Genomic DNA, 27,560 nt, shown 5'->3' on the forward strand with positions numbered 1-27,560 from the left:
ACATAGAAATACTGAAGCGAAGAACTCATTGAAGAGCTCTGCTTTTTTCCCCGCATCAACCACCAACTGTCCTGATTTGTCCTGCAGGGGCCCTATGTTGCTCTGAGCTTTCCTTTTGCCTGCTATATACCTGAAGGACTTTTTATTCTCCTTAATTGTTGAAGCCAGCCTGAGCTCAAGCCCCACCTTGGCCTGTCTAACTGATTCCCTGCAATTGTGCACCAGGGAGATATATTCCTCCTTGGTGGCTGCTCCCTGCTTCCACTGCCTATACATCTCTTTCTTTGCCCCCAGACTCTCCTGGAGTTTCCTGTTCAGTCAAGGGGGCTTTTTTGCCCCCTTACCTCCCTTCCTACACAATGGGATAGACTCCTTTTGAGCCCCAAGGATCACTCCCTTGAGATACCTCCAACCCTCATGGACCCCCATTTGCTCTATATTCTTGAGTTGCATCCCCTCACTAACTAGCCTTCTAAGCTGACTAAAGTTGGCCCTTCTGAAGTCCAGCACCTTAGCCCCACTAGTTACTTTACCCACCCTTCGCTGGATAGTGAACTCGACCAAGTGATGGTCACCATCTCCCAGGCTACCATGAACTCGCATGTTCCCCACGAGATCACCCCCTGTTGCAAAGAGCAGGTCAAGCAAGGCGCTACCCCTGGTGGGACTAGATACCAGCTGGGTTAGGTGGAGGTCCTGCACACAGTGTTAACATAAGTTTGGTTTCACTGTGCTCCAGTCCAGGGCCAGTATAGCACATCTTTGAATTAATTTTTGAAAGGATAGTGTAAACTCTCGACTCTGTGCAAACTAAGGAAGGCCCAAAGGAAGGGTAAAGGACCTGCAACGGCCATTAGATGAACATCTTCTTGACTTATCAGATGTCTAGGAAAAAGATTGGACACCAATACACCATACAACTAGTATCCATCCAGCATTGACTCTTGCACACTCTACCCCCGTTCAAGTCACTTATGCTCATTTTGACTCAATTCAGGCATCTACAAAATAGGTATAATCATCTGTGTCTGTTATGCAAGGTGCATTCTTACAGTTGCTTGGTGATTGTAAAGTGCTTGGAAAGTAGACCTGGCAGCATACTAATAAACACAAAGTGTTGTTATTGTGAAGTAGGATAAGTATTTCTTAGCCGTTTGCATGTATGAACACCTATCACCTGCCATTTGCAGGTACACTATCTAATCGGTGACCCTTCTTCCATGTAGCAATAAATAGATGCCTTCATGCTTGTTGCTGATCCCCTTTCCTAACTGAGGACCTCTGTAGTACAGGCCACAGTATACGGTCAATTATGTGCCGGCCACTTCATTTTGGGACCCTGTTCTGACCTCTGAGTGACATAATCTAGGACAGCTTGATTAAAGACAGATTCATTCTGGATTGATGTCTGTCTAACTGAGAGTAAAATCTGGCCCTTTTATTTCAAGGGGCAAATGAATTTATTTCAATCACCAGAAGCTGTGTTGAAACAAAATGTGAAATCTCTGATGCCATTGCATCTTGTGGTGGTCTTTGCTGGTGTGTGAATATATGTGTGGGAAGGCTTCATGGAAAAAGAACTGCAATTTTAGATGTTTAGATTCTTGTTCCAAGGGGGCGGAGGAGAATTGAAACTGTACTTATGTGGGGAATTAAAAAACAGCGCGTAACTGAAAAAATTGCCAAAACCAGCTAAAACCTAAGGCCAACAGAACAACAATCGCAAAGTCAAACATTTAAACAGAGAATGTAGTTTGCTGGCAGCTGTCATATGGCTGAAACAATTGGGTTTAAAGCTTAGTTCTGGCTAATGCTGCATTAAAAAAAAATGCATGACCTTAGAGCATGGAAAATGACACAGTTTTATATAATGACCTACATACTCTATGTGCTCTGTGGCTGCTTCTCATTCTCAGTTGCCTCATTGTAATAATAATAATCATAATAATAAAGTGAAACTCAGCTTTTGTTCAGAAGTTTTTGATAAGAAAAGCCATGCTGGATTGAACCAATGACCCATCTGGTCTAATATTTTGTGTCTCTGTTAGTTGCCAGTATCACGTGCCTCGGGAGGAGGGTACAAAAAATCTGGAATAAGCTTTCCTACCTTCTCAGGCAAAGGCTGACATGTGGTCTTAGCATGATAAAGGCCTTCAGGCAGTAATCTTAGTTCATGTTATATGGTTAACAATAAGCTTGCCTTTACCTGTTTGCCTACATACACAAATACTTCTGTTATGTTTGTCACCATAATATCAAGTGCCTCTTATCTCTCTTCACAGAAAATAAATTTATACTTGCTGACCTCTGCCCAAGAAAAAAGTGTTTCTTTTTCATCTGAGTCACTAGAACCATACTTCACAGCCTGAGCTTGTCCATAAAGCATTTTACTCCAAGCTTATGGGTAAAATTTACTAGAATTCCTATGTGCCTGGATCACTTAAACGTTTCCAGAACTGTCATTCCAAATCTTGACTCTGAAGAAAATTGAGATTTGGTTCTGAGCTCTGGCCGTATCTGTTTCAGAGAGAGTTACCAAGTTGCCAAGCAAGCCTTTGGAAAAAAACAAACTTGGTTGGTTCCAGAAGCTATATCCCAAGTGTAGTACGACACCCAGCATGTAGCATGACAAGGCTTTCAAAATCTCAAGGAACAGAGCCATGACAACAAAAATATGTAAAATCCCTATATGTTCTCAGTCTTGGTTGTTATTTACACTTATAATGTATATTAAAATCCCTTTAGTGTTACAGGGTGGCAATGAACCTGGTTTAATTCCAAATTCAGATTTGAATTCCTCAAAAGTTTGAAGCTATGTAGACATGGGATGTTGATTAGTTGAATGTAGTTTTTCCCCCTCAATTTCATTTAGCAGACACTGAGTTAAAACTTGGTACATGCACAGTCTGATACTCAAAGCAAATAGGAATCTGTCATGTAGAGAGAAGTCTAATCTGAGACATGCTATAGCAAGTGGCCTTTAGAAAAGAATGGAAGGTGCAGGAAAAGGGCAACCAGGATGACCATGGTATGTAATCACAAGGTTGTATACTCAGAGAGAACCAGAAGACAACAGATGGGACTTCTGTTCTTAAATTACTAAAGTACTTCTGAAATGCCCATCCTAGAAAAGCACAAAATGTGAATGACATCAGCTACGTGAACCAACTATCTGTCGAAGCTTTTTCAAAGATTAATCAAGTTAAATCTTAAGAGTAATTGGCTACATGTTGTTGTCAGGGTTTTGTGTAGAGCTACCTCTGAAGGTGCAGTCTACCTCCTTCCATTCTTCCCTCTGCTATGGAGAACTATGTTAACCCAGTGTCTGCAAGCTGACAAAATACCATGAGACCCCCACTAGTGTCTTTATTTTGATGATTAGTGTCAATGCAAAACTGTAATCTTAACCTATTAAGATCCTGATCTCATGGAAGTCAAGGGCAAAATGGCCATTGGGGGGTTTGGGTTTTTTTGTTGTTTTTTTTTAAGAACAGAGGTGGCCCTAGAATTAGTACGATTTACCTGCAGTCTGGCACTGAGTTGGCAAGTAGGCCTAGCGGCACTATGCAAAGTCATTGACAAAGTCAAAGAAGAGGAATAGAAGCAATACCAAGCAACATGGAAGCAACGCCATTAAAGTGATGCAAAAAGGCATTTAAGCCACTTTAAAAACCAATTTTGTGGAGTATACAAAGGCCCTATAAGTATAATCAATTGGATTGCAACGTAATTCAATATTTGCATAGGTGCTCACTGATTGTATTAAGACGCATACAGTTTATGCACAGAAAGGTGCACTTGCTGGGTTAATCTCACTTTTCTCCTAGTTACCACAGTGTAAAGAGGAAAATTCCTGGTCCAGTCCCAATCCCATTAAACCCAATGGTAAGTCTCCCTGTGAATTCACTGATAGCAGGATTAAGGCCTAATTTGTGTTTGGTCCTTTACTAGACAAGAAGCCAAAAGAGTTGAATTGTAGGCCTATAATATCTTACATTTTATTATCACTGGTACAGTGCAAACGCTGGTTTAGATTTAAGAATATTTCCTTCATTCATAATGCACTTGAGCTGAAAGCTTTGCACAACGACCTGGTGAATAAACCAATGGAACCTACCCAAAACCGTGCATTGTGACACAGATCAGCACAAATGTTGGTTTATTTGTTTAGTGCTGTGTTAAGGGTCTAATGTAACAATCATATATTATGTCAGTGTACAGCCTTACGTATTCACATGGAGCATAAATTACGGTGTTCTGTATTTCAAAGCTGAATGCAAGGGAAGATTTTTTTCCCTGTTCAAGGAAACACAACAGGAGTGTTATTGTTATACATCTGTTCAGCTCATCTTTTTAGGTAATCCACCAAAGAAATAATTAAAGCAGTGGCATAACTGTGTATAATCAAACTAATATCTCCTGCAATAATTGTTTTCCCAGATCAGGAAGTGTCCTGCACCACTGGAATGAAATTTATTTTTTTGTGGAACATCTGGCCCACAAATTCATAAGGTAAGAAATAACCAAACTGCTTCACGTGAGCCAAGAACTAGAGACTAGGCCTGTACAAGGCAGCTGGTATTCGCTTCAGATTCAGCCGATTCAGGGGACAGCGGTTCGATTCGGTGATTCGAATCACTGTCCCGAATGGATTTGGCTGAATTGCCCAGGCACATCCCCTGCCTTCCCCAGCTCCCGGCACTTTGAAGAATTAAAAAAATAAAAATAAAAAAAAAATAATAAAAAAAAAGCCCCGACTAACTGCGTGCTGCTCGGTGGTGGGGCAATCTCCGCTGCCCCGTGCTGTGTGGGGGGCTGCCCCTGACCCCTCTCTCACGCTCTCTGTCCCCCCACCCCCCCATGGCTGCTCTGTCTGCCCCAGCTCCAGCACTTTAAGAAAAAAAAACCCCTAAAACCCCCTCACTCACTGTTCCTGCCGGGCAGGGGAGGAGATCCCCACTGCCCTGCACCATGTGGGGGGCTCTGCATGAGCTCCCCCGAAGCCCTGAGGACATTGAAGAAGCAATGAGTCCTGGGGTTTTTCATGGGTTTTTTTTCTTAAAGGGCCGGAGCTGGCTTGGGCGGGGCACCCATGGGGGAAACAGCCACGGGATGGGGCTGGGGGAGCAGGTATGGGTTGGGTGGGGCTGGCAGGGTGCCCCCCCACTCCCCTGCCCCCACTTATCAGCTCTGAGTCCAGCTGCAGCTCCCTGCTGCAGCCACCCGGGACTGTCCAAATCATCGAAGCTCTCTGAATCTTTTCTGAAGATTCAGAGAGCTTCAGATCAATTTGGACCTTTTAACTGGTCCCCTGATTCAATTTGGATTTGGAGGTTTGGCCACCAAATTGGGCTGAATCTCCTCCAAACTGAATCAGCACCCGAAGCCTTGCACAGCACTACTAGAGACCATATCCTCAACTGGTGTACAGATGTGTACTGATTCACAACAACTGAAGAATTCACTATACATCTCTTTCTGGAGATGATTTATGCTCTTGTTTTCCTGAAATTAATTGAAGTCTTTGCATTGAGATTACTGACTAAAGATGAGCAGGTTTTGGCCCAACTATTCTAGTCTCCAGGAGATGGACTAGATGAATAATTAGTCTTTTTTTTTTTATATATATCTCATTTCTACCTGTAGAAGTATTACAGGTATTTCTAAGTCTGTTGCTTCCTGGGTGTGTCTACATGTGACCATATGGTGATGCTGCTATGGTGCAGTGCTTCCTTTTGGAAGTAATCCTTGGTACTCCTTTTGGAAGTACTAAAGCATTGCGCAGTATGGGTGGTTACTGCACCATGCATGCAGTGCATGGGTAGATTTTGCTGCTACAGTGCCGTAGCAGTGCACTATACCCAGGGAGCACACCATAGCAGTGTGCTATACCTGGGGAGCACACTGCTACAGCGACAGAGCTGGTGATCACATGTAGAAACTCGTGATTACTACGTCATATTAAGCGGATGGGCAGGTTATGATGTAACTCCACTATGGGGAGTAGTTTGCTTCTCCTGGAACTGGTTCAGCCCAGTATCTTTCTTGTGAGTGTAAAGACCTGTGGGGAAGTCCTTTGGACCAGATATCAAATGAATAAGTGTTGGAACACAAATTAGTCTCCCCGCACTGCCACATGATATTGTGATCTCCTGAATTCCTTCTTTCTTGTGTCTGTGGCCTAATGGCATCATGGGATTCATACCAACACAATTAGCATTCACTTCCCACAGCCTTATAAAAAGAGATGATACTGCATAAAACTCCCATCTACTGATTCTAACCCTCACTGCCTATACCTTCATCCTTCTATGAAGCAATAGACATAGTAGCAGCTGCAAGGTCCCTGCTTTGGTTGAGTGAATGGTGTGCTAGGCACTATGCATACATATGATGAGAGAGTCTCTACCCCAAAGTCATTCACTTTCCACTTTGTTCTCCTTTGCCAGCCCCCAGCTGAGGATGTCTTTTATTGTTTTCTCAACAAGAGGCACCACTCTTATGAGGTTAACTGAAGACAGGTAAGAATTCTTGGGACCGTGACTTGTTTGTTTTTTGCACTATTCTCCTTTTCTCTGGCTAATATTTTCTGGGAACAGCTTGGCAGCTTTTTGGTATTTCTTCTCTTAATTGTTTCTATCATGTGGCAGTGGTGCTAGAACTCTGGAGGCACAGACTGGCTGACAATTTTTCACTGACATTTTTTCCCCTAGTGGAAGGTGGCTGTTTTGACTTGACACAAGTTTTCATAGGGCACTTCTAGTCCCAAAGGGTGTAATCAAGAAAACTGAAAACACTTTCTTTTTTTTTCCAGAAAGCCAGGACGTAGGGTTTTTCTGATGAAAAGTCAAGACTATGTAATAACTCCCCCCTCCAGTTTCCAACCATCCTGTGTAGAGGTCAGATGGGAAACCCTAGGCCTTGTTTGGGGTTTCAGTACAGAAATGAAGGCTGGGAAGAAGGGTAACTGGAGAGAAAGTGGAAGCCAACCTTCACCCTGTAAAATCCTTAATTTCTTTTGTGATATCACAAGGTCCTTGTCCTCTTCCTACCAAGACATGCATAGTTTCCCCATAACCTGTCCTTCTGCTTCAGTTTTCCCTCCATTTCTTTAGCTGTGTTCCTATTGTACAATTCTTCTCTTACTCCTACTCTCAGCTTTGCACTGTCATTTGTACTGCTTTTGGCTCTTGAAACCCTTTCCCCTTCTACTTACCAGCTCATGTGAATTTACCCTGCTTGAACCTGCCTCTTGCAGAAATCTTCATTATGTGGATCCCTTTCTTTACCATTCTCCTGATGCCTTCCTTAGTCTACTTAAAACTGTTGCTCCATGTCCTTATAGTGAGTTCTACTAGATGTGGTTGGATCTTGGATATTCTGTGCCAAAGAAGACTTTTGTCACTTGAGCAAAAAGAATGATCTCTTAACCACCATCAGTAGTAGGCAATCTTTTTTATGTTGACTACTTAGTAGGGGTCTGGCTTTACAAGCGTATTCCAACTTGTCATGTCTCTGCTTTCCTCCTCTTTCTGAAATGGCAGGCTCTTCAGGGTAGAGGAGTGGTCTTGCTGGAGATTTGAAAAGTGTTGTTTAAAATTTCAGTGTTGCACACTTAACCTCAGTAAAGTGATCCAGAATGCCATTGTGGGTTCAGAAGAGCAACTGAACAAGCAGGTCAGAGGAACTCGATTGGGAGTAGTTGTTATGGAGGTGATCTTGTCTCTGTGTGTAACTGCAAAAGCAAAAGGTATATGAGAATTCTGCCTTTTCAAAGAGTTGTGCACTTGCATGCTGAAAGCAGGGGAGGCATGGGAAGGATACATGTAAGACTTAGGCTAGGATTTGTCATCAAAGTTGCCTAAGTAGTTTGGACATCTGGTTTCCATTTTGATCTCTCTAGGTAGTTTTGATGAAGTCACAGCCTCACACATGCTTAATTCTGGATTTTACAATTTTACTTGAGCATCTTGGAGCTTTTCATGGAGCAGAATCTCTGCTCTAAGGAGGAGAAACTAAATGGTCAGAACAACCCATGCTTCTGTTTATTCATAGCATGGGAACTACCTTTACTCTCCTGTGAAATTTCTACGGGTGGATTATTCGCCATTTTAAAAATGAACATCAGCCAAAGTAACTTCTCTCCCTGTCCACCCCCAGACAGCCAGAACATAGAGCTGGCAGCAGGGTCCATAGCTAGCTCACCCCCAGAGGAAGCATCTGTTGTCCAGACTTGGTGTGTTAGCCAGGTCTGATCTGTGTGAATTGCACATGTGAGGTGTTTGACTTGGAGTGTGTTGACAAGACAAAAAAGAAACAAGTCAAGGCAAGAGAGACCCTCCTCCTCCTCTAATTCCCCCCATTTCTGATTCCTTCATCTCTTCATGATAAAAGATGAGGAACTGGGTAGCTTCTGCTGTTGCTGCCAAAGGCCCTGTGTTGTTTGTTCCATAGGTCTCTAGGCTGCCTTTTTCAGGCCACTGTGCTTTGGATCCAGATTCTCAGCCTATTCTAAGTACTACATTGAAGTGGGTGTTGAGCTGTATGAGTATTCACAGGTATTAGTAATGGATGTTACATTAATGCAAAACTTTCAAAAGAAAGTGATTAAACAAGGAGCTATAAGGTAGACAGAGGAGCTATGTGGGTTACTGGACCAGACCACTTTGTAATTATAATGCTTCTAGAATGTTTTCTCATCATTCCCTTCTAGACCTAGATCTAACCTTCAGTAAAAGGAGCGGGAGTATTCTTATTGAATTCAGGTCCTTAAACACTACCATTTCCTCTTTTAACTTCATTGCCACGTGGAACAAAAAATATATGCAACATATGTGAGTGCTATATAAGTAGCATCTGTTTTACATATTGGGCTCCTATGAGATTGCATTCAGGCATAGCTGTTAGAGTTGAATTTATAGGAAATTGGCTACTTTCCTGTGGTATAGTCCACATGCATACCAACCTAAAAAGCGTCATTACAGTTGGCCCCCTTGGTGTAAAAAGTACTCCCCTTCCATTTGCTGTAATACATGAGGATAATGAGAAAATTAATGGTATTTAATATATATATCGGAAGAAACCCTAACCCCCTTCCTAATCAGCAAGGAGAATTTTGTAAGGCTACAGGTTACACTTGTAAGAAGACTTATTACCTGTGTATATGAAACACATGCATTTATTTCTTTTCTCCATAGGGAATCTATCAACTCCCCCCACTGTCCTAGAAAAGATGTTCACTTCAGGCAGGATAGAAGAGTGGCAGTAGCCAAAACTGAGATAGCAAGAGGCTGTAGATCTTCTGTTTTAATTGACAGTGACAGATAGAAGTCTATAATTGGTAAAAGGTTTCTCAATTACTTTTAGCAAGACAACTTGGGGTAATAGTTTAGTTTGGGAAGAGTATGCTGCCGTTGTAGTATACCATGCAGTATAGTATACATTACAAATGGAAGGACTCCTGCTTACATGGAGTGCTTTGCCTGTCAATCACCAGCAAACAGAATTTTATCAGTGAGAAGCTGTAAAGATCCAGGGCTGAAAGAACCTGAATCAGCCTGAAAAATGTCACTGAGGTGAGATGTATTTGTTTAAAGGACAAGGGATCTTGTTCAGAGAGCATAGGACCTGGCTTTCTGGAGTTTCCATTTCATCCTCTCTCTTCTCTGTCATTGCTGAAGTGTCCCTTAGGGTTGGATCAAATCCATTTCTAGATTAACCCCTGAACTCCCTTAAAACAAATGGCATTACATCACGGAATACCTTTTAATATCTAAAATCAACCAGAATTTCTCAGTATTTAAGCTTTTTTTCTATTGTGATTTCATTCTTCATATCCTATTTTCCCTTTGACTTCTGGCTGGGACTAGCAGTGGAAGTATCATGATATCTAAGGAAGTATGTTCTGTTGATTTTGTTGGGCTGAAGGTATCGTTTTTGGGGTCTTGCTGGGCCCTGGGATTTGTGGAGGGGAGGGGACAGCCTCGCTTTCTACTTGAAACTGGGAAACAGTAGTCCCTGATTTTTTATTTTAAAATTTTTGTTTTTAATTGACCAGTCCAGGAAATATTCTAGAAGGCAAAGGTTGATGTGTGTAGGACCATGTGGGTAAAAACAAATTCAGCCTCAAAGCCTAGAGTGTCAGTGTGGTCCAGCCAAGAATAATGTCTTTATCCAGTTCCCATGAAGATAGCATTAGTTCATTTAGAGATACCACACTCTGGACAAGACTCTATCTTGCCTTGAAAGGCACTGATGTCTGCAACTCAGTGAAACAGTGCAAGGCCCGCCCCACTGAATTTGATCTGTCAGTATGTCTAGGTGTCCAAAAGATGAAAGGAGACACCCTGAATTATGAAGCCTTTCCCATTAGCTCATTATTCCTGAAGCTGGTTTGGACAGGAATTGAAGGGGTTGTATTCACATATCCTGGAGCCTGCAGGATGATTTTAGATTATCTATATCACTTTCATGGCTCTTTGATTCAGTTTGTATCCTCATCCAACACAACTGAGGAATAAGAGCCAGATGCAAGTCAGCAGCTCCGCTTGTACATCTTGAGAATAGGCTGAGTTTATTAAGGGAATATGTGTTTAGAGAGGTATGTTTGCCAGAATACCAGACTAGGGGAGAGTTTTCTGTTGTGATGCTTTTTCCAGGCTGTGGGAATATCAATCAAGAGCAAATCCGGTCCATCTTTCACACCCATAAAGAGAAACTCAGCCAAACACTCCCCTCTAACCTAATTTTTTTTTATTTTTAACAGGAGGCATTTAATTATTTTAGTTTTAACAGAAAGCATTTAACAGAAAGGTCTTAGCCAAAGTTTGCTTTCCTGTAGCACTTAAATGCTTGTTCCAATAATGTGTTGCTGATGGGATCGTTAGGTATAACATGCTAGCATTTCTTTTGTTCACTTACAGTAGTATGCTCCTAATGGAGCTGTGGGACTTGGGATGATTCCCAAATGGGGGAGTTGTTGCCCTGAAGGCAGGGATACCCAAAAGAGCAAAGGGAATTAAATACTCAAATTCAATTCCCTTGAGTTCTTTTGATAATCCCAAGTGGAATTGACTTGTTGAAAGTAGGAACCAGTCCATCTTCCACTATACCTACCTTCCACAATATAATGGAAAACCATTTGCTGCCATTTGGTTATTTTTAAAAAGCGGCTTTTTCCCCATTTGTCTCAACTGCTCTGAGCTATTGCCCACTCTAAATTAGAGGTGGATGTGAGCTTTCACAGTCAGGTCCAGGTTTTAGCTGCCCTAAAATTACAGTGGGGTTTTTGTTTGGTATCAGCTCCCTTTAAAATGCTTGTTTCAGGAATTTGTAATCTGAGTGCTTCCATCAGAAAACGCTCTTATGTGTTAGTGAAAAATGATGATTAACTGGGTCATTTTCTTCCCTGCATGCACTCTGCCTTCCACATATCCACCTGTATGCCACTTCCTGGCCAACTTTGACATCTGTGAATAGATCTAAGAGTGTGTCCATGTGAATCTTTCAGGGACCAGATACGGCAAGGCCTAGAAGAGCTGCGGAAGGTTCTGCCAGGGGGTGACACTTACATGCACGAAGGATTTGAAAGGGTAAATAGACCAATCTTAAATTGCGTTTGCAGGGTCTTTGAGCAAAAGCAAAGGGATTAATCAAGCTTCCTGCCCTTCCATATGGGTAAGTGGCATCCTGAAGCAAAACAATTGATCAGTGGGTTCTGTAAGCAGGTGTTGCACCGATGAGGCTGGCAGAATTTGGGTTGGAATAACCTTCAAAGTTGTATCTTGCCATGTCCCTGCCTTCACTGCTGGGGACCTCGCCTTCAGGAGTAGGAAGTGGGCATGTAACAGCTGAACGCTGGCTGTGCAGCTCCAATTGGAGTTAAAGGGGGAGTAGAGCAGCAAGAGACCCCAGGCCAGCATGGAGCTTTGGTGCAGTGGGCAAGCTGCCCACCTGGCAGCCCTCTCTTCCTCTGGTCTTCCACTGCTGAAGACTTGATCAGGTCAAACGTTTGCATCTAAACTCCCCAAGGGTTCTTTTGTGTGTTGCTCCCACCTCCACTACTTATATCTTCTGAAGGATTGGGGAAGCATTTATGTCCAGCTGATGAAGATGAATTGAATTCCTGTATTACAGCACATGGGGAAAACTACAGCACATTCCAGGCCGTGTGGAGGTCTAGCTGAGAACGGAGACACAAATCTGTCTAGAAGCAAAACTCTCAGATCCAAAGATCCCCCAAATTTTGCCAGTGCTTGAACTGCAGGTGCAGCTTTAGCCCCATCTTTTCATTCCAACCTGAGATGCACAGCGAAAAGGGTTAACAGTTTGAAAGGATCTTCAATTGCAGAGTAGAAGCTACATATGCTAAAAATGCTGTCTCATGCTTCACAACTTTGGTGTCACTTCCCATCTCCCCACATGTCTGGAGCAATCGCTAAGTACCACAATTATTCAATTGTTACTAATACTGTTCTGATTTAATTTCAGGCAAGTGAACAGATTTACTATGAAAATGTTCTAGGTAAGAGAGAATTGCTTGAGCTATTAACTATCCTTCCCTGCTGCACGTCCCCCACTCCCCCTTCTCTTTATATCTTCTTAGATTTCATAGACATTGGGCTGGAAGGGACCTCACGAGAGCATCGGGTCCAGCCCCCTGCCCAAGGGGCAGGAAATCAGCAGGGGTCAGATCACCCCAGCAAGATAAGCAATCCATATCTTGCCTATGTGCTTGACTTCTGTCCAGGACCCACACTCCTTTTCAGGAAAGGGGTGTGACTAATCCCTTTTACAAGAATTCAGAATACAGCGACATGTCCTAAAGAGGGCAGGGCGGAACTGTAAGGCACTAGACCTGTACCTTGAATATATTTTATATAAAAACAACAAAGAGGCTCGTTCATGAAAAGATGTAGATTGTTGCTCAGTGGGATTTTTCAGAGATGCTTGGGTACCTAATTCTCCATGATCTATCTCCACCTTTTTGTGTGGTTTCTGTCAAATATTTCATCATCACTGCAGGATCATCACTAAGGATCTTGAGAAGTTGTTGAAGTTTCACTTCACTTTTCAAGAATCAATTAATAGACATAATCATAAAATTCCAGTTATTTGTCATTGGCAGTTTTCAGAATATCCTTGGTTTCTCCACAACAAAATAGCTCTGAACATATTCTTTTCCAATTTGAAAACCAGACATTTGGAAAAAAACATTAAACTGCAGTTTCACTGTTCATGTGTAATCCAGGACATCAGAACTCTTTCAGATTTTGAGCAATGTGCTGTTGCCAGAAATTTAAATTAATCTTATTCATTGCTGCTGTAAACTTACATTAATAAAAAGAGCCCCTGTGCTACAGTCAATACAGTAAAGGATGATTCCAGTCTTCCTGTCATAACTCCATTACCAGTAAATAAGATGTGAAAGGACAAGGAAGAATTAAAAGAATTTAAATCATTTTTCTACCTAAATTTTATTAAATACCAGCTCAGCCTTTGTAGCATAAATGGAATGTCTCCCTGGGTTTTGAGAAATGATAGATACCATCAATAAAACAGGAAGTAACTGGAAATGCTTTTTAAGCAGTTTGTAAATGTTGCCACACTTTCAGGCAAACTATTAGGTTGAACTACAGTAATATTTATAATAAGGTGCCAGGTTAGAATGACCGAGTCATTTCTGTGAGGAGCAGAAGATAAATGCCTGGAAAATAGATACATGCAAGAGACGGATGGTATTTAGAACTGGCAAAAAAATATATCATTGACATTTGGGGCTTTTTAAATGTGGGTTGTTAACAGGGGAGCATTTATCAAGTAAGAAATGTAACACTTGTGTTCCTTTTAAACTCGTTAGTTGGGTGTTGTGTTAATCCATGTAGTACTCAGTGCCCTTAAATCCTCTTTGTTCAAGAAGTTTGTTTGTTTAGGTTACAGAACTGCAAGTGTCATCATTGCACTGACAGATGGTGAACTCCACGAGGATCTCTTCTTTTATGCAGAGCGAGAGGTAAAAAGATTTACAGTCCAAGCTCTTGAAATAGCAGGTATCAAAGTGTCTGTCTTTGCTGCCAAAAAATAAAGGATACGTAGGCAAAGGATTGTTTTGCCATCAGGGAAGTTCTCAGAATTAATTTAAATGTATATGTTCCTAAGGCTAAACATGAGTGGAAACAACTTGAAGATTTTAGATTTTAGATTTTGCTTTCTAAAGCAAAAAAGCACAATGCCAAGAGCGGTTCTTGAGCTCAGTTGGACTCTGACGGACTGGACAATTTAGTGTAGAAGTGAGAAAGAAGGACCCAACGGACCAGTATTTTAGGGGTTAAACCTCAAAGAAGGATCAGGTTACATTTGATTTTAAAAAGCAAGCAAAGAATTAGGGATTTTCACTTCACTCTCATATCCAAAACATAATTAGGTTAACATACCACATAGAGCATTTATTAAATAAGGTAAAATTCAGCGCTGAAACAGGCACAAAAAGTGCTCGTATTGTTAATATGCCTGGTTGATAGCAACAGTGATGTTGCTAGGGAGGGCTGCACTAATTCCACTCCATGATGCTGTAAAATATAAATTATGATAAATTGGACCTGGAATGAACTATTAAATAGGATCCAATGAAGTGTAGGTTTAAACCCAATAACAATAAAAAGGATCACTATATTGTAGTGTGAAAAACAAAATTGCTAAAACATAAATCCTTGCCAAAAATATACCATTCAAAGTCCCTGAAGTTCAGCTCCAACTTCCCTGGGGATCTTTGATTTCAGAGTGAAAACAAGTTTGTTTAAAGAGACGAATGAAGAAAATTCTCTGAAGAGAAATTCATCAAGAGTAGAGGTCAGAAGTTTTACGTGTGTTTTGTTTGAGGGAGGTACAGGCAATAAGGCATTGGATTTTAGCCTTGCAATGCAAGTCACTTCACTTCTGTGTACTTGACTCTCCTTACTGTAAACTGAGGATAATGTTGTTTGCTGTTTGTAATAGATACTGATACTTGTAAATCAGAATTACTATAATCTGGTGCAAGTAGACTTCCATGGGAGAGGGGGGATCAGGTTCTCAAAGAGCTGGGTAATACAACTGGCATAAAATTTGATGAAACAATCATACAAAGGATAAAAATGTACAATGGAGGATTTAATGCACAATACCACTGATTTATGAACATTGAAGGTGACATTAAACATGCATCCATTAAAGTTATTACCACAGTTTGTATACAAAAACTGTATATAAACTATAGATTGCTGACCCAATAGGCATGGCTCAAAATACTTTAAAACTAAGTTTTGTCCAAAAATTAAGTAGCCTTTTTCTCTTCCATTCTTTGTGATGCTAGAAATAATGAAGTGCTAAATGCACAGATGCTATGGTCAGCAGAGATAGGTGAAAAAATTGATTCCATTTTTTTTCAGGTTTTCAATTGTACTTAGGCATTATGTCAAATTGAAATGGCTGCACATTGGATTTATTGGGTGAAAGAACAACTAGTGTATCATTTTTCCTATCCAAGCAAGTATCCACAGCTGTAGCAATAGGTAAAATTTTTGTTACCTGAATTTAAGACTACAGTTACTGTCATGGTTTTAGTCTACCCTTTTTTCATGCTCCCAATCGTTGATTTTGAGCGGAGTTCTGCTCCCAGCATGGCAGCAGGATTAGAGCATTAAACATACAATACAAAATGCACCATAATCTGCATCCATAATGGACATATCTCTGTTGTTCCAGGCTAATCGATCAAGGGACCTAGGAGCAACAGTGTACTGTGTTGGAGTCAAAGATTTCAATGAAACTCAGGTAAATGAGTCATAACTTTCTTAGGCATTTAGCAAAGGTGGACTAGATGGCCAATGTCCCAGTGTTTTATAGAAAAGTGAAATTCACTGCTGCTACAGAAGCTTTTGGCATTCATGAAGAGAAAAACCTTTTTTCCTGGCTTTTAGAAGTGATCATGAAAAGCCCTGAAGCATGGGATTGCCCAAAACCTGCCACACTGCAGAACAGTTATCTCTGTAACTCAACATTTTCCATTACAGAGTTCTACCACTAATTAAGCATTTGCACATTACCAAAATGAAGCATTTCCATGTTTCTGAATAAAGCCTTTCCTGAATTCCCATTCTTTGGTGAATTTTTAAAAACGAATCTCTCTTCCTTTTGTTTTGGACTGAAAAGTAAAAATGACAGTTTCCTATGGGAAATTCTATTTTCCAGTGCAGCTCTTGGGTTACTGGTCGACTCGGTGATGCTCCTGATAATTCAAACCTGAGTCCATCTTGGCAGAAAACTAACTGGAGAGGAGACATTCCTTGTTCTGTTATAGATTTGCAGGGCATTTCTACTTTGAGCTCATAGTGCAATACTGTGTGACTTTTAAAAATGCCCCACAGAGTTTTGTATAGATACCCGTGGGGAAAAAAAACCCACTGAATGTTGTACAGCTCTAAAAGCAACCTGCCGGATCTGCTGATGGGACTGGGAAGCAACGTAAATTGGGATACATCCTCCAAACTATGGGTTTATTTGGATCCCAGGCTATCATTTAGGTCTCATAGTGGACATCTGATGAAGCAAGAAAATAAAATGTCTGTAGTAAGATGGGGAACGTGGGTTCCACTTTGGACTGGGAATATCTGCACCTGTGTAGCTGTGCCACTGTAGAGTCTTAATGAAAGCGTCTTACTGTAACAGCTTTACATCAGTCTGCCCAGTGGGCAAGATGTTTGCCCTAGAAGCTTGTACTGGACTCACTGGACTTGCAAAAATCTGTGGTATAGAGAATTTCTATAAAAAGACAAAGGAAGAAAAAAACGGGGGCAAGTTGGAGGTGGGGAGAAGAGCTTTAGGGGTTGTAAGCTTGAAGCCCCCAAGATAACCACAACCTGAAGCCATTGAGGCATCAGAGAGATTAAGTAGAGTCTGATGATAAAACTTCATTGTCATTTGAAACCCCTGAAAGCTCTAGAAGCCAGACCAGAGAGAATGAATTCAGGAAACTATAAACATCCACCAATTTACTGTAACTGCTGTATCTTGGCCTGCGATCAGTATGCAGCTTTTCTAACCCAGCCCCCTAGTGCATGGGAAACAGTGGCTGGGAATATTCCCTCTAGGCACAAATCAAGCGGGGGCAGGAGAGGCTTTGTGTGTCTGGGACTGAGGGGAGAGCATTTGTTTTAAAGTCCTCTCTAAGTGGGTATTTTTTATATCTCTAATAAATATAACTGATTGCCAGGAGCTGGAAGGGTGGGGCCTGCTGGGTTTTGGGAGGAATGTGTGACAAGTAAGGGTGCCTTCAATTTGCATTACTGCAGGAAAGGCCAAGCGCAGGCCTGCCGAATGATGTTACCCCTGCCATTCGAGGGAATTGCTGAAACAAATGTCAGCCTCACAGCAGTAAAATTTGATTCTGCACCAGCTGATGCATGGAGAGCTCGTTATCCCTGAACTGTTCTCACCGATTGCCTTAACCCTTAGCATACTGAAGATGAACAAATTGGTCTTAAGCTCTTCCCACTCTCAGTTCCTCTCTTCTCCAAACATGTGAGGCCCCAAAATGTCCTTCTGGTACTTGTTTGCTCCTCTTGCCACCTACACATTCTCCCATTGACCCCTGGGCACCTGAACCTGCCGGATGTGAGGCAGTGAGGGGATGATGCCTTCCACCCACATTGGGAGATTATTGGTTTTTATGGGTAGGTCTGTGCACAGAGAAGTACAGAGGCAGGGGTGTAGCTTCTAAGCACAGGAGTGTCTCTTTATCTTTAAGAAGACTGCTCACATGCTTGAAGTTCTTCTGCGTGTGCTTATGGGCTTTGCTGGCTTGGTTCTGACAGTGCCACGCAGAGGGCACTGGGTTTAATTCCTAGAATATGCCGTATCCTGCCTCATGTCCAGGAACCATCTCTGGTTCCCAGCACTGCCCAGGCTCAAAGTGCAAACTATTAAGAAATTGGAGAAACAATACAGCATGTTAGCAAGCCACGCTCTGTCCAGTGCTTAAGATATTTATTCTATTTATTTTGATTTTTATCATGTCCCGGAACCACCTCTGATTCCCAGCACTGCCCTTTAAAATTAACCAGGTTCAAAGTGCAAACTGTTAGGTAATTGGAGAAACATTACAGTATGTTAGCAAGCCATGCTCTGTCCAGTGCTTAAGATATTTATTTTGATGTGTAAGTGGATTTAGCAAAAGAACTCTCCTTATTTCGCTGTCCATTGGCTAATTTATCCCATGTTTACTTTTTCTTTTTTTTTTTCTTTTTTTTTAATTTTTATTTTTTGCTGCTCTGTCAGCTGGCTCGAATTGCTGACAGCAAGGATCATGTCTTTCCTGTGAATGATGGATTTGAAGCACTACAAGGGATCATAGACTCTGTAAGTATTAATCTTGGGATTGCTTGTGTATATATTTGTACATCTGGAACAAAGGATTTTATTACTTTTTTCTGCTGAATAATCAGCAGTAATTTTTTCTTCACTATAGCCCGATGGTGACTTTGACCCTGTTTTTCTTGTACAAGTGTTTCTACTGTGAAATTACCTGGTCACATATCAGAACTGGGCATCAACTAACAGAAACAAATAAGTGAATTACTTTCTCTTCTGTTTTGGCCTTAACCTCTCCCCTGCACAAGGATCTAATTGAAAGTTTCACAGTACACACTATCTCTGGTGTCCCCATTGGCTACAAGAATTACTTTGCTCAATATTCCAGAGATATAAGCAGCAGCTACTGCGAATGTTGCTACCATCATTTTGCACATGAAATAACTCAATGTGGGGGAGAGGATTAAGGTCGCATGCTGGGTGAATGGCAGAGCAGCAAATAGCTTTCCTGTCCTCCTGGTCTACATTAGTACGCACCCCTTCCTGGAAAGAACAAGGCCTCTGTTCTGCTTCTCCACTTTCTGCATGTTCAGTATCCTTTTGTCTTGGCAGCTCTACCGCACTACTCCTTGATTTTTTTTTTTGACTCTGTGTAATATCCCGTCCTTCCGCACAGCTCTGTACTATGCCACTGCCTAGATACTTGACTTAAAACTACACCAGAGAGAGCACTAGAAATTATCATTACTTCTCCTCTTCACTAAAGAAGCTGCAGCAGTGAGATGATGGGAAAGAGATAATATTACTGGCTGTCTTGGACTCGTACAAAGCCAGCTGTCTTCTCTTGGAAGTTCTTGATCTCTTAAACAGCCCATTTCTCTTCAAGGCTTTTCCAACTGGGATTTTCTGTGTAGTAGTGTTGAGAAGCAGTTAAGGAAACACAACTTGCCAAGAGGGTTGTGATAGTGCAGACCCTAGTACCAAGAATGGCAAGAGTGTTGGGCCCTGAAGTAAAATAGAGATTGTAGCAGATAGTAATGCACACCACAGACTAATGTACGGGCCCCAGCTCTGCCTGCCTCAGTTTAGAATTAGGATTCAAATTGGGTTCACAGCTCCAGTGGCTCTCTGAGCGGTTCCTGTCTGACTTGAAGCCAGAACAGAAAGAGCAGAACTAGGAGACCGTATTCTCCATTATCAAATAACAGAGTGAAAAATATTGCAAGTATCCTCCAGGAAATGTCCTATTTTTGGCTCATTTGGGGTTATTTTCCTCCTTTGGTCACTTGTAGCGTGTTACTATTCTAACTACGTTTCCCACGGCTACGAAGAGAGACGGGAGAATCCTTTTAGAAATGTGTCTGGAGAGGGGAGGGGAGGGTGTTATCCATTTAGCATGGCCTTTTTTGTTGTTGATACAAACCTGGAACAAATGGGCTGGATTCTGCTGTGGGCTAGGAAAGTCAGGTTCACAAAGGGGATCTCAAATTTCTGTGTATAGAGTAGTTACATGCTATCCTGACCGCGTAATATCAAGCAAAAGCTGTTCCCTGTGGGACATGCTCTATTTTCCCTAGCACTTTTGCTTGCAGCAACAATTTGATCCTATAGCTATTACTGGTTTTCCTGACATTCTGCAAACATGGGGGTACTGCCCCAAATTCTCTTAGGCTATCAGGTGTTGCGTGTCATCTTGGAAAAAAAACAACAACAAAAAATGAGCCTTAGGTCTCATCCTTGCACTATCTTTGCGAGCTGCCTTTAATGAAATCCAGAGGAAGCTCTCTCACTCTTCAGATTTATCACATATAACCATATAGACTTCAGACTTTTGGGGAGTCTCATTCAGAACTAAATCAGTTGACTGCTGCTGAATTTACCATCTGTAACTGAGCAGAGTCTCCAGAAAGTGCAGCACTTCCAGGACCATATTTGCAGTGGGTTTGTGAGTAGAGGACAACAGTGTATCTGCAAGATCAGGGTGGATTTTCTGTAAGAAATGTATGCTTTTTGGTCACTGGTGCATCAGAAGAAGTTCCATCAACATTGCCTGCAGAAGATCCTCCAAATCCAGTGGGATATTGAGGCGATGATCATCTGACATCAGTGTTGTTGGACTGGTCACATCATCTGAATGTCCAACTTCAGACTTCCAAAGCAATTTTTCTTCTCCCAGCTCAACCAAGGCATATGCTGAGGAGGAAGGCAGAGAAAGTACTTCAGGGACATCCCCAAGGCCAGCCTAAAAAAATACAACATTGATGTCAACTCATGAGAGACTATTGCCCAGGACTGCCTCAAATGGAGGAAGAGTCGGTGACAGGGATCTCAGTACTTTGAAACCTCGTGACAACAACAGGAGATGGAAAAGCGGGAGCAGCAGAAACACTGTCACAGACCAAATCAAGAATCTAGCACCACCCACCCTGCACAGAAACACATGTCTGACCTGCAGTAAAATCTGTTCATCCCAGATAGGCCTCATCAGGCATCTTCAGATGCACATGTAGCAGGCTCACCTTTCAGAGCTTGGGTTGAGTCCCAGGCTTGAGATCCTGCTGTTTTGATTGGTGGAGCCCATCCACCAATCGGGATGCAGCAAGAGAAATAAAGTCATGCCCCTTTCCTGAGGGGAGGGGAAGAAGAGCTCCCCCAGACCTGATTGAAGACTGTAAACTGTCAGGTCAGAGTCTTCAGGGGCGGAGCCTGTAAACTTCAGGGGCGGAGCCTTGGAGTGTATAAAAGGAGCTGCCTGCTCACTATGAGGGGCAGATGTGGCGGGATTCAAGAAGAGCGGAGCCAAGAAAAGCTAGGGAGCTCTCCCCCAGGGGACAATCGGCCCAAGGCTCCTGAAGCCGCCACTGGAGGAGCAGCCTTGGGAGCAGTGTGAGACCGCTTGAGCTGTTGACGGCACATGGGGACGGTGTGGGGAGGCCTAGACTTGGGAGTGGCGTGAGACTGCTTGGGCCCATCATGCTGCGCGGTTCAGTGCACGGAGCCCAGGCAAGCAGTGACTCGAGCCTGCAACCCTGGCAGGGCCAGTGGACCACACAATGCACAGGGCAAGGGCCTTGGGGGCCTCAGTGAGGTGGCTCAGGCTGCATCTCCCAGCAAGCAGCCAGGTCCCACAGTGCACAGGGTGGTGCATGGGCCCAACCTTGGAAGCCAGGGAGCAGCGGAGTCTGCTTGGGTTAGCCACCCGGCGTGAGAATGAACAGACGGAGCCTGAAGGGCCCAACCTGTGCTAAAAGACTGTGTTGAAGCTGAATCCAGGGCAAGGGGAAATAGTAGTGCTGCAGCATGAGGCCCAGAAGCCAGCAGCGGTGGTGCAGTAGCTGGAAGGAGCTGAGCCCTTGGTGCCTGGAGCAGGGCACAGGGTGAGGAGGAGCCCAGTGGTGCAGGAGAGGCCTGGAGAGGCAGTCCAGCAGAGGAGACCCCGTCGAGCTGTGCCCTGACCACTGTCACCTGAGGGAGAGTGAGTCACTGGGCCCTTGGGTCCCACAGGGGAAAGACGTTTGGGGTGGGCAAACCCAGAGAAGGAGCTGAGTGAGCAGCCCCCGCATAGTCAAGGCCTTAAGGGGAGGGGCCCCTGGTACTTCCTGGACACCCCCCAAGGGACCCCATTGGAAGGAAAGGAGGACTATCTTCTGCCATGGGTCAGGGACTATATTAAGTATAGGTGTTATTAAGATTGCTCCTGTTTGCGCCTTTATGTTTTGTAATTGAAATGTTGTATTGTGTTGATGCTGCTGAAATTGTTTTATTGTGATGGGTAGCTAGTGTTATTTAGGGTTTGACCTTGGTTTTTGGTTAATGTTCAGTGTGTAAATATATGTGTATGATATTTAGTTTTATGAATATGTATATTATAACTCAATAAATTGTATATAGTATATATACATATCTCAACCCTTACATTTGGTCTGCCGGTATGCCATATATGTTTGCAATAGGAAACTTGAAGGTGGAACACATTTTCTCCCAGTATTCTTTTATGGGTACAAACCAAGGACAAATTCTACTCTACTGAGTTCACCTTGCAAGTGTATTCCAAGAACCAAAGCCTTTTTTTTTTTTTTTAACAAAGTGTGTCCTGGGATTTCTCTGCATCACATCCATGCTGCTCATGGGACTGCCACCAAGCAGGGTTCCCTATTCACTCACTCCCTGGAAATGAGTTTTTCCAAAAATCTAGTAGGTCTAATAAAACTTTTAAAAAATATAGTTTGTCTAATAAAAAAATCACCTCTACCACAAGTTCTGGTTTCCTGGAAATGAGGCATTGTAACTAACTGCCTTAGAGTAGTCCCAGCACATGTCCTAGCACCGTTCTCAGGCACTTGCTTGGGCATGGTTCTTGGGATATTCCCAGGGCTGCTCAAATGGGTGAGTGGGTGAGGTGAGCTGCTCATCAGCCTTCCAGGATACAGCATGGATGTAAAGTAGACGTTCCCTTTCTCTTTCCTTGAGGTGATCATGTGCTTTTGCAGCCAGCTCCCCACGTAGGGCTCTAAAATGGCTCATGCCAATGTTGACAATGCATCTATCAGCATTGTGCATGCAGCTGAGTTGAGAGAGACTTGGTTATGCGGCCTGCAACACAGATTTCCTAAGTATACAAAATTTGGGGGCTGCCCAAACTTTCACATGATGTTTGGGAAGATCTTTTTCATACATAAAGAGCAACTACCTATCTTACATTTCTAGTTCATTTTCTGTGTGGTCATGCTTTATGATCGCTCTTTTCTTCCCACCCCCAAATCCATCTCTCCAATTTTTTTTCTTCCTATTCAGCCAATGCTAGCAATGCTGGAGAGGGGAAGTACTGTGTAAATAAAATAAATTAATTGCTGCTTTATAATTATCTACAGATTTGGCTTTGCAGCACTTCACAGAAGCTTTAGATAATCAGTACCTCCACTTAGACTGAAGGTCATTTACACTAATATAGACAGACATTAATTTTCTGCTACTTATCCACGTCCTGTTTGCTCATTAAAAGCTCCCAACTCAATAGAAGCACAGTTAATAATAATAAAGAAGTCTAGCTGCTGTAGTGAAGAAACCTGGTTTAACATGGCACCTGATGACCTAGGACAAGCCTTAATATTTATAACTGTATCATGTAGCCACACAAATACTTAGCACTGTCCAAACTGGCTACAAATAGTAGCTTAATAAGCTTCCCAGCATCCTGTTGAGTGTGCAGCATGAGCAATATTCCTATGATGCATGCTGGAAGATGGAAGCAGTGAAACTAAACTTTCTTCTTGGGATAACACCATTGAAGTGAATGGGATTCAACTATGATGTCTGTAGAGTAGGGATGGAATTAAGTCAAGGCAACAGGACCAAATGCCACTCAGCAGATCCCAGAGTGAATGCGAATTGAAACTCAGCAGGTCATCACCTGAATGCTGGACTGGATTGGTCATGAGAACAGAATTCAGTGATCAGCCTGGCCCACTGAGTGCACGGTAGGAGTGATTCATAGATGTTTGGCTTGGAAACCAACTGAATGATCTCCTACACTATTTCTTTGCCTTCATGAGCCAGGTTGCTTTGCCGCTCCAGTGCAGTTCAGCAATGTACAGGTTCCTTGACTGGTATCACTTTCCATTGTGCAAAAAGGGTAGGAAAGAGTTCCTGTTGAAATGATTGCCTAATACTGACAGGACTTTATTAATAATGTTAGGCTTCTAAGAATGTAGGCATTTTATAATTATTAAAAAATGTAATTAATATTGCGAAGAACATTATACAAAGCCACAAGGGCCAGATTTTTTAAAACTCTTGTTCACTGAAGCTGGCTAAAGTATGATAGTGTTTTAAAACAACTGAATACAGGTTACAGATTAAAACTAATATTTGTTCTGGGCATTTAAAAAATGTTTTTTAAATCTTTGGTGAAAATATTATGCCAAATTTTAATTTTTTTCATAGTTGGTAGGGTCGGAAGGGACCTTGACAGATCATCAAGTCTGACCCCCTGCCATGGCAGGAAAGAGTACTGGGGTCAAACGACCCCAGCAAGGTGTTCATCTAGCCTTCTCTTAAAGACCCCCAGGGTAGGAGCCAGCACCACTTCTCTTGGAAGTTGGTTCCAGATCCTAGCCGCCCTGACAGTGAAGTAGCGCCTCCTGATGTCTAGTCTGAATCTATCCTCGGCCAGCTTGTCACCGTTATTTCTAGTCACTCCTGGTAGTGCTTGGGGGAACAGAGATTCCCCCAATGCCTGCTGGTCCCCCCTGACTAGTTTGTAATAGGCCACTAGATCCTCCCTCAGCCTTCTCTTGTGGAGGCTGAACAGGTTCAGGTCCTGTAGCCTCTCCTCGTAGGGCCTGCCCTGCTGCCCCCTGATCATGTGGGTGGCCCTCCTCTGGACCCTCTCCATGCTGTCCACATCCCTCCTGAAGTGCGGCACCCAGAACTGGACACAGTACTCCAAATGTGGCCTGACCAGTGTCGCATAGAGGGGGAGCATCACCTACTTGGACCTGCTTGAGATGCATCTGTGGATGCATGACAAGGTGTGGTTGGCCTTCCTGACTGTGTCCCCACACTGTCGGCCCATGTTCATTTTGGCATCAATAATGACTCCAAGATCCTTTTCTGCCTCTGCACTGATGAAAAGGGAGTTCCCCAGCCTGTAGGTCTGCTGCTGGTTCTTCCTCCCCAGGTGCAGCACCTTGCACTTGTCAGTGTTGAAACCCATCCTGTTCTCATCCGCCCACCCCTGTAACCTGCTAGGTCCAACTGCAGCCAGTTCCTCCCTTCTAGTGTACCCACTTCCCCCCACATCTTAGTGTCATCAGCAAATTTTAATAGGGTGCTTTTTACCCCCTCATCCAAGTCACTGATGAAGATGTTGAACAGTGCGGATCCGAGGACCGAGCCCTGGGGGACCCCACTGCCCACATCCCTCCAGGTCGAAAATGATCCGTCCACCACCACTCTCTGGGTGCGGCCCTCCAGCCAGTTAGCGACCCAATTTTGATGTCTTATTGTTTCTTTTTCCTCTTCCAACCTCTCTCTTTCATTTTGCTGCTAAAAAGGATAAAGAAAAAGGAAAAAATGCTAACCAAAGAAAACAGGTTAAAAAAGATTTTGGTTTTAAGTTCTACCAAAAGACATTAAGGTAAATTTGGGTGGAGGGAAGACAAATGTCCATGTGAAGTCTCCATTTCTGAAAGAGAGTCATTTTCAAGGGGAAAAAAATTGGAAAAATATCAACCTCTCAGTTATTTGCATAAACTAATAACTTCCTTCATGAATGGTCAGTGGGGCCGGGCCACATATGGTACCCAGGAGCATGTAAAGTTGATGCGAGAGTATGGCTGTAGGATGGGTGGGATAGCATTTAGGGAGGTATTCTGTCATGTAACATATTACAGCATCTAGTATTTTTTCCCGAATCCACTTTCAATCCTTCTGATGCTTGTCAGTTGTACTCTTGACTGTAAATCCTACTCTCACTCTCTCTACCCACTTTTCTCTCTCTCTTTCTCCTTGGCAGTTCCTGTTTCCATCTGGACGGCCTCTTTGCTCTAGCAAAGCTTCTCTTTCTTTTCCCAAGCACTGTCAGCAGCTCACATGGACCTGATTCCTTCTGTCCCTTGGTATCCTTGCAGCCTCTGCCGTCACTGCTTCTAAGTACAGTAACCAATAGGCTCTTCAAAAAAAGAAAAGGAAAAAAAGGAGAAACCCAAACTATTCCATAGCTACATCTGTACCTTTTGCAATCAGGTATTTCTGACACACAGATCAGCTTGCAATTGCAGCAAAATCCCAGATTGTCTATTTTCTTAACATAATTTACTGTATTCGCTGTAATTTTTTCCCTTACAGATGGTTCAGTTTAAGGTTGGGAAAAATATTTTGCTGCTGGATTGAGTCTCAGTACTTGGCTGACACTTGCCGGCCTGTTGGAGCTGGCTAAAACTTGATCTGCTGAAGTGCAGCCTCCTTAAGGAACTGATCCAAAGTGCTGCTAAAGACCCACAACAACTGATTACAGCCTGTCCAACTGATTACAGCACTACTTAGTGCAGACAGTGAAGCACTGGGTGTTAGGAGCTGTTTGCAAAGAACAGCTTGAACAATGTTAGCACAGCCTGTGAACAGTGATGTTCCCCACCTAGTATATGAAGTTAGATGTAGTCAACTCAATTTTCTAATTGTTTTATATAGCTTGAAGCTTGTATTGGTTTGGTTAAATCAGTACAGAAGTCCCTGCATACATATTATTTCATAGAATGATAGACAGTGAAGGTTGGAAGGGACCCCTAGGAGGTCATCTAGTCCAACGTCCTTGCTCAAAGCAGGACCATCCCCAACCAGATCATCTCAGCCAAATGTACGTGAGTTTAGCGTAAACATAGTTCAAATTGACTTAAATTAAGATGATACAACCCTGCCTAAAGGTCGAATGAATGCATCCATACACCTCTTGATTTCAAGTTGTACTTTTCAGTACAGCTCTGCATGTCAACAAGTCATTAGCTGGTGGGCTGTCAAAGTTGAAAGGTTTTACCAGTATAGTTATGTTAATAGATCTATGGAAAAACAATTATGCAATTGTCCTGACAAAATTCCTAACGCAGATACGCTGGTAAAATACCCTTGTGCTTATAGCAAGATAACATGTACCTTTAGTATTTGCTATAAACAATAGTGTATTCTGTTTGGGGAACTCTTTTAAGCTGATACCTGATAATTCAGAATGAATACCTTTCCCATTATAACTTATCAGCATTTGCCAGTATAATTCTAAGACTTCACTTATACCTGCAAACCGTTTTACAATACAGAAAAGCTCTTAGGGTCAGATTCTCATTTGCATCAATCTAGCAATTGTAAAGAGATTTAAAAGTGTATGTGATTTGCAGTACAAAGGGCTCTTTTAGGGTATATGAGAGTAAAGGTTTCCAGAGTCAAGTGTTTTCTAGAGTGGTGTGTACTCCCTGAGAGGAGAGGATGTTGAGATATTTTATCATACATCTTCTTTTCTTGTTTCCTGGCTTCCAGATTTTGAAGAAATCCTGCATTGAGATTCTTGCTGCAGAGCCTTCCAGTATATGTGCAGGCGGTAAGTTTAAAGCCATGTGGACTACTCCTCACTGTTTACCAGAGTAGTTGTCTGCCCACCCATTCTTTGTTCCTAAGGAGCCTAGAAAGGTTCAACTGACTCAAGTTCAATCTCTTCTTTTTTTTTT

General features: G+C 42.6%; 1 protein-coding gene across 1 annotated transcript in view; it reads left to right on the forward strand.

Moving 5' to 3' along the window:
* The window catches only part of ANTXR1 (ANTXR cell adhesion molecule 1), a 72,438-nt gene that overhangs the window by 11,467 nt on the left and 33,411 nt on the right, over nucleotides 1-27,560 (forward strand). The window contains exons 2-9 of the mRNA XM_025214642.1: nucleotides 4,441-4,512; nucleotides 6,450-6,521; nucleotides 11,510-11,591; nucleotides 12,490-12,523; nucleotides 13,932-14,011; nucleotides 15,742-15,810; nucleotides 18,313-18,393; nucleotides 27,373-27,433. Of these exons, the coding sequence (XP_025070427.1) occupies nucleotides 4,441-4,512; nucleotides 6,450-6,521; nucleotides 11,510-11,591; nucleotides 12,490-12,523; nucleotides 13,932-14,011; nucleotides 15,742-15,810; nucleotides 18,313-18,393; nucleotides 27,373-27,433 (551 nt within the window). The remainder of the gene's footprint in view (nucleotides 1-4,440; nucleotides 4,513-6,449; nucleotides 6,522-11,509; nucleotides 11,592-12,489; nucleotides 12,524-13,931; nucleotides 14,012-15,741; nucleotides 15,811-18,312; nucleotides 18,394-27,372; nucleotides 27,434-27,560) is intronic.

Source organism: Alligator sinensis, unplaced genomic scaffold (assembly GCF_000455745.1).
Source record: "Alligator sinensis unplaced genomic scaffold, ASM45574v1 scaffold1030_1, whole genome shotgun sequence".
NCBI classification, from domain to species: domain Eukaryota; kingdom Metazoa; phylum Chordata; order Crocodylia; family Alligatoridae; genus Alligator; species Alligator sinensis.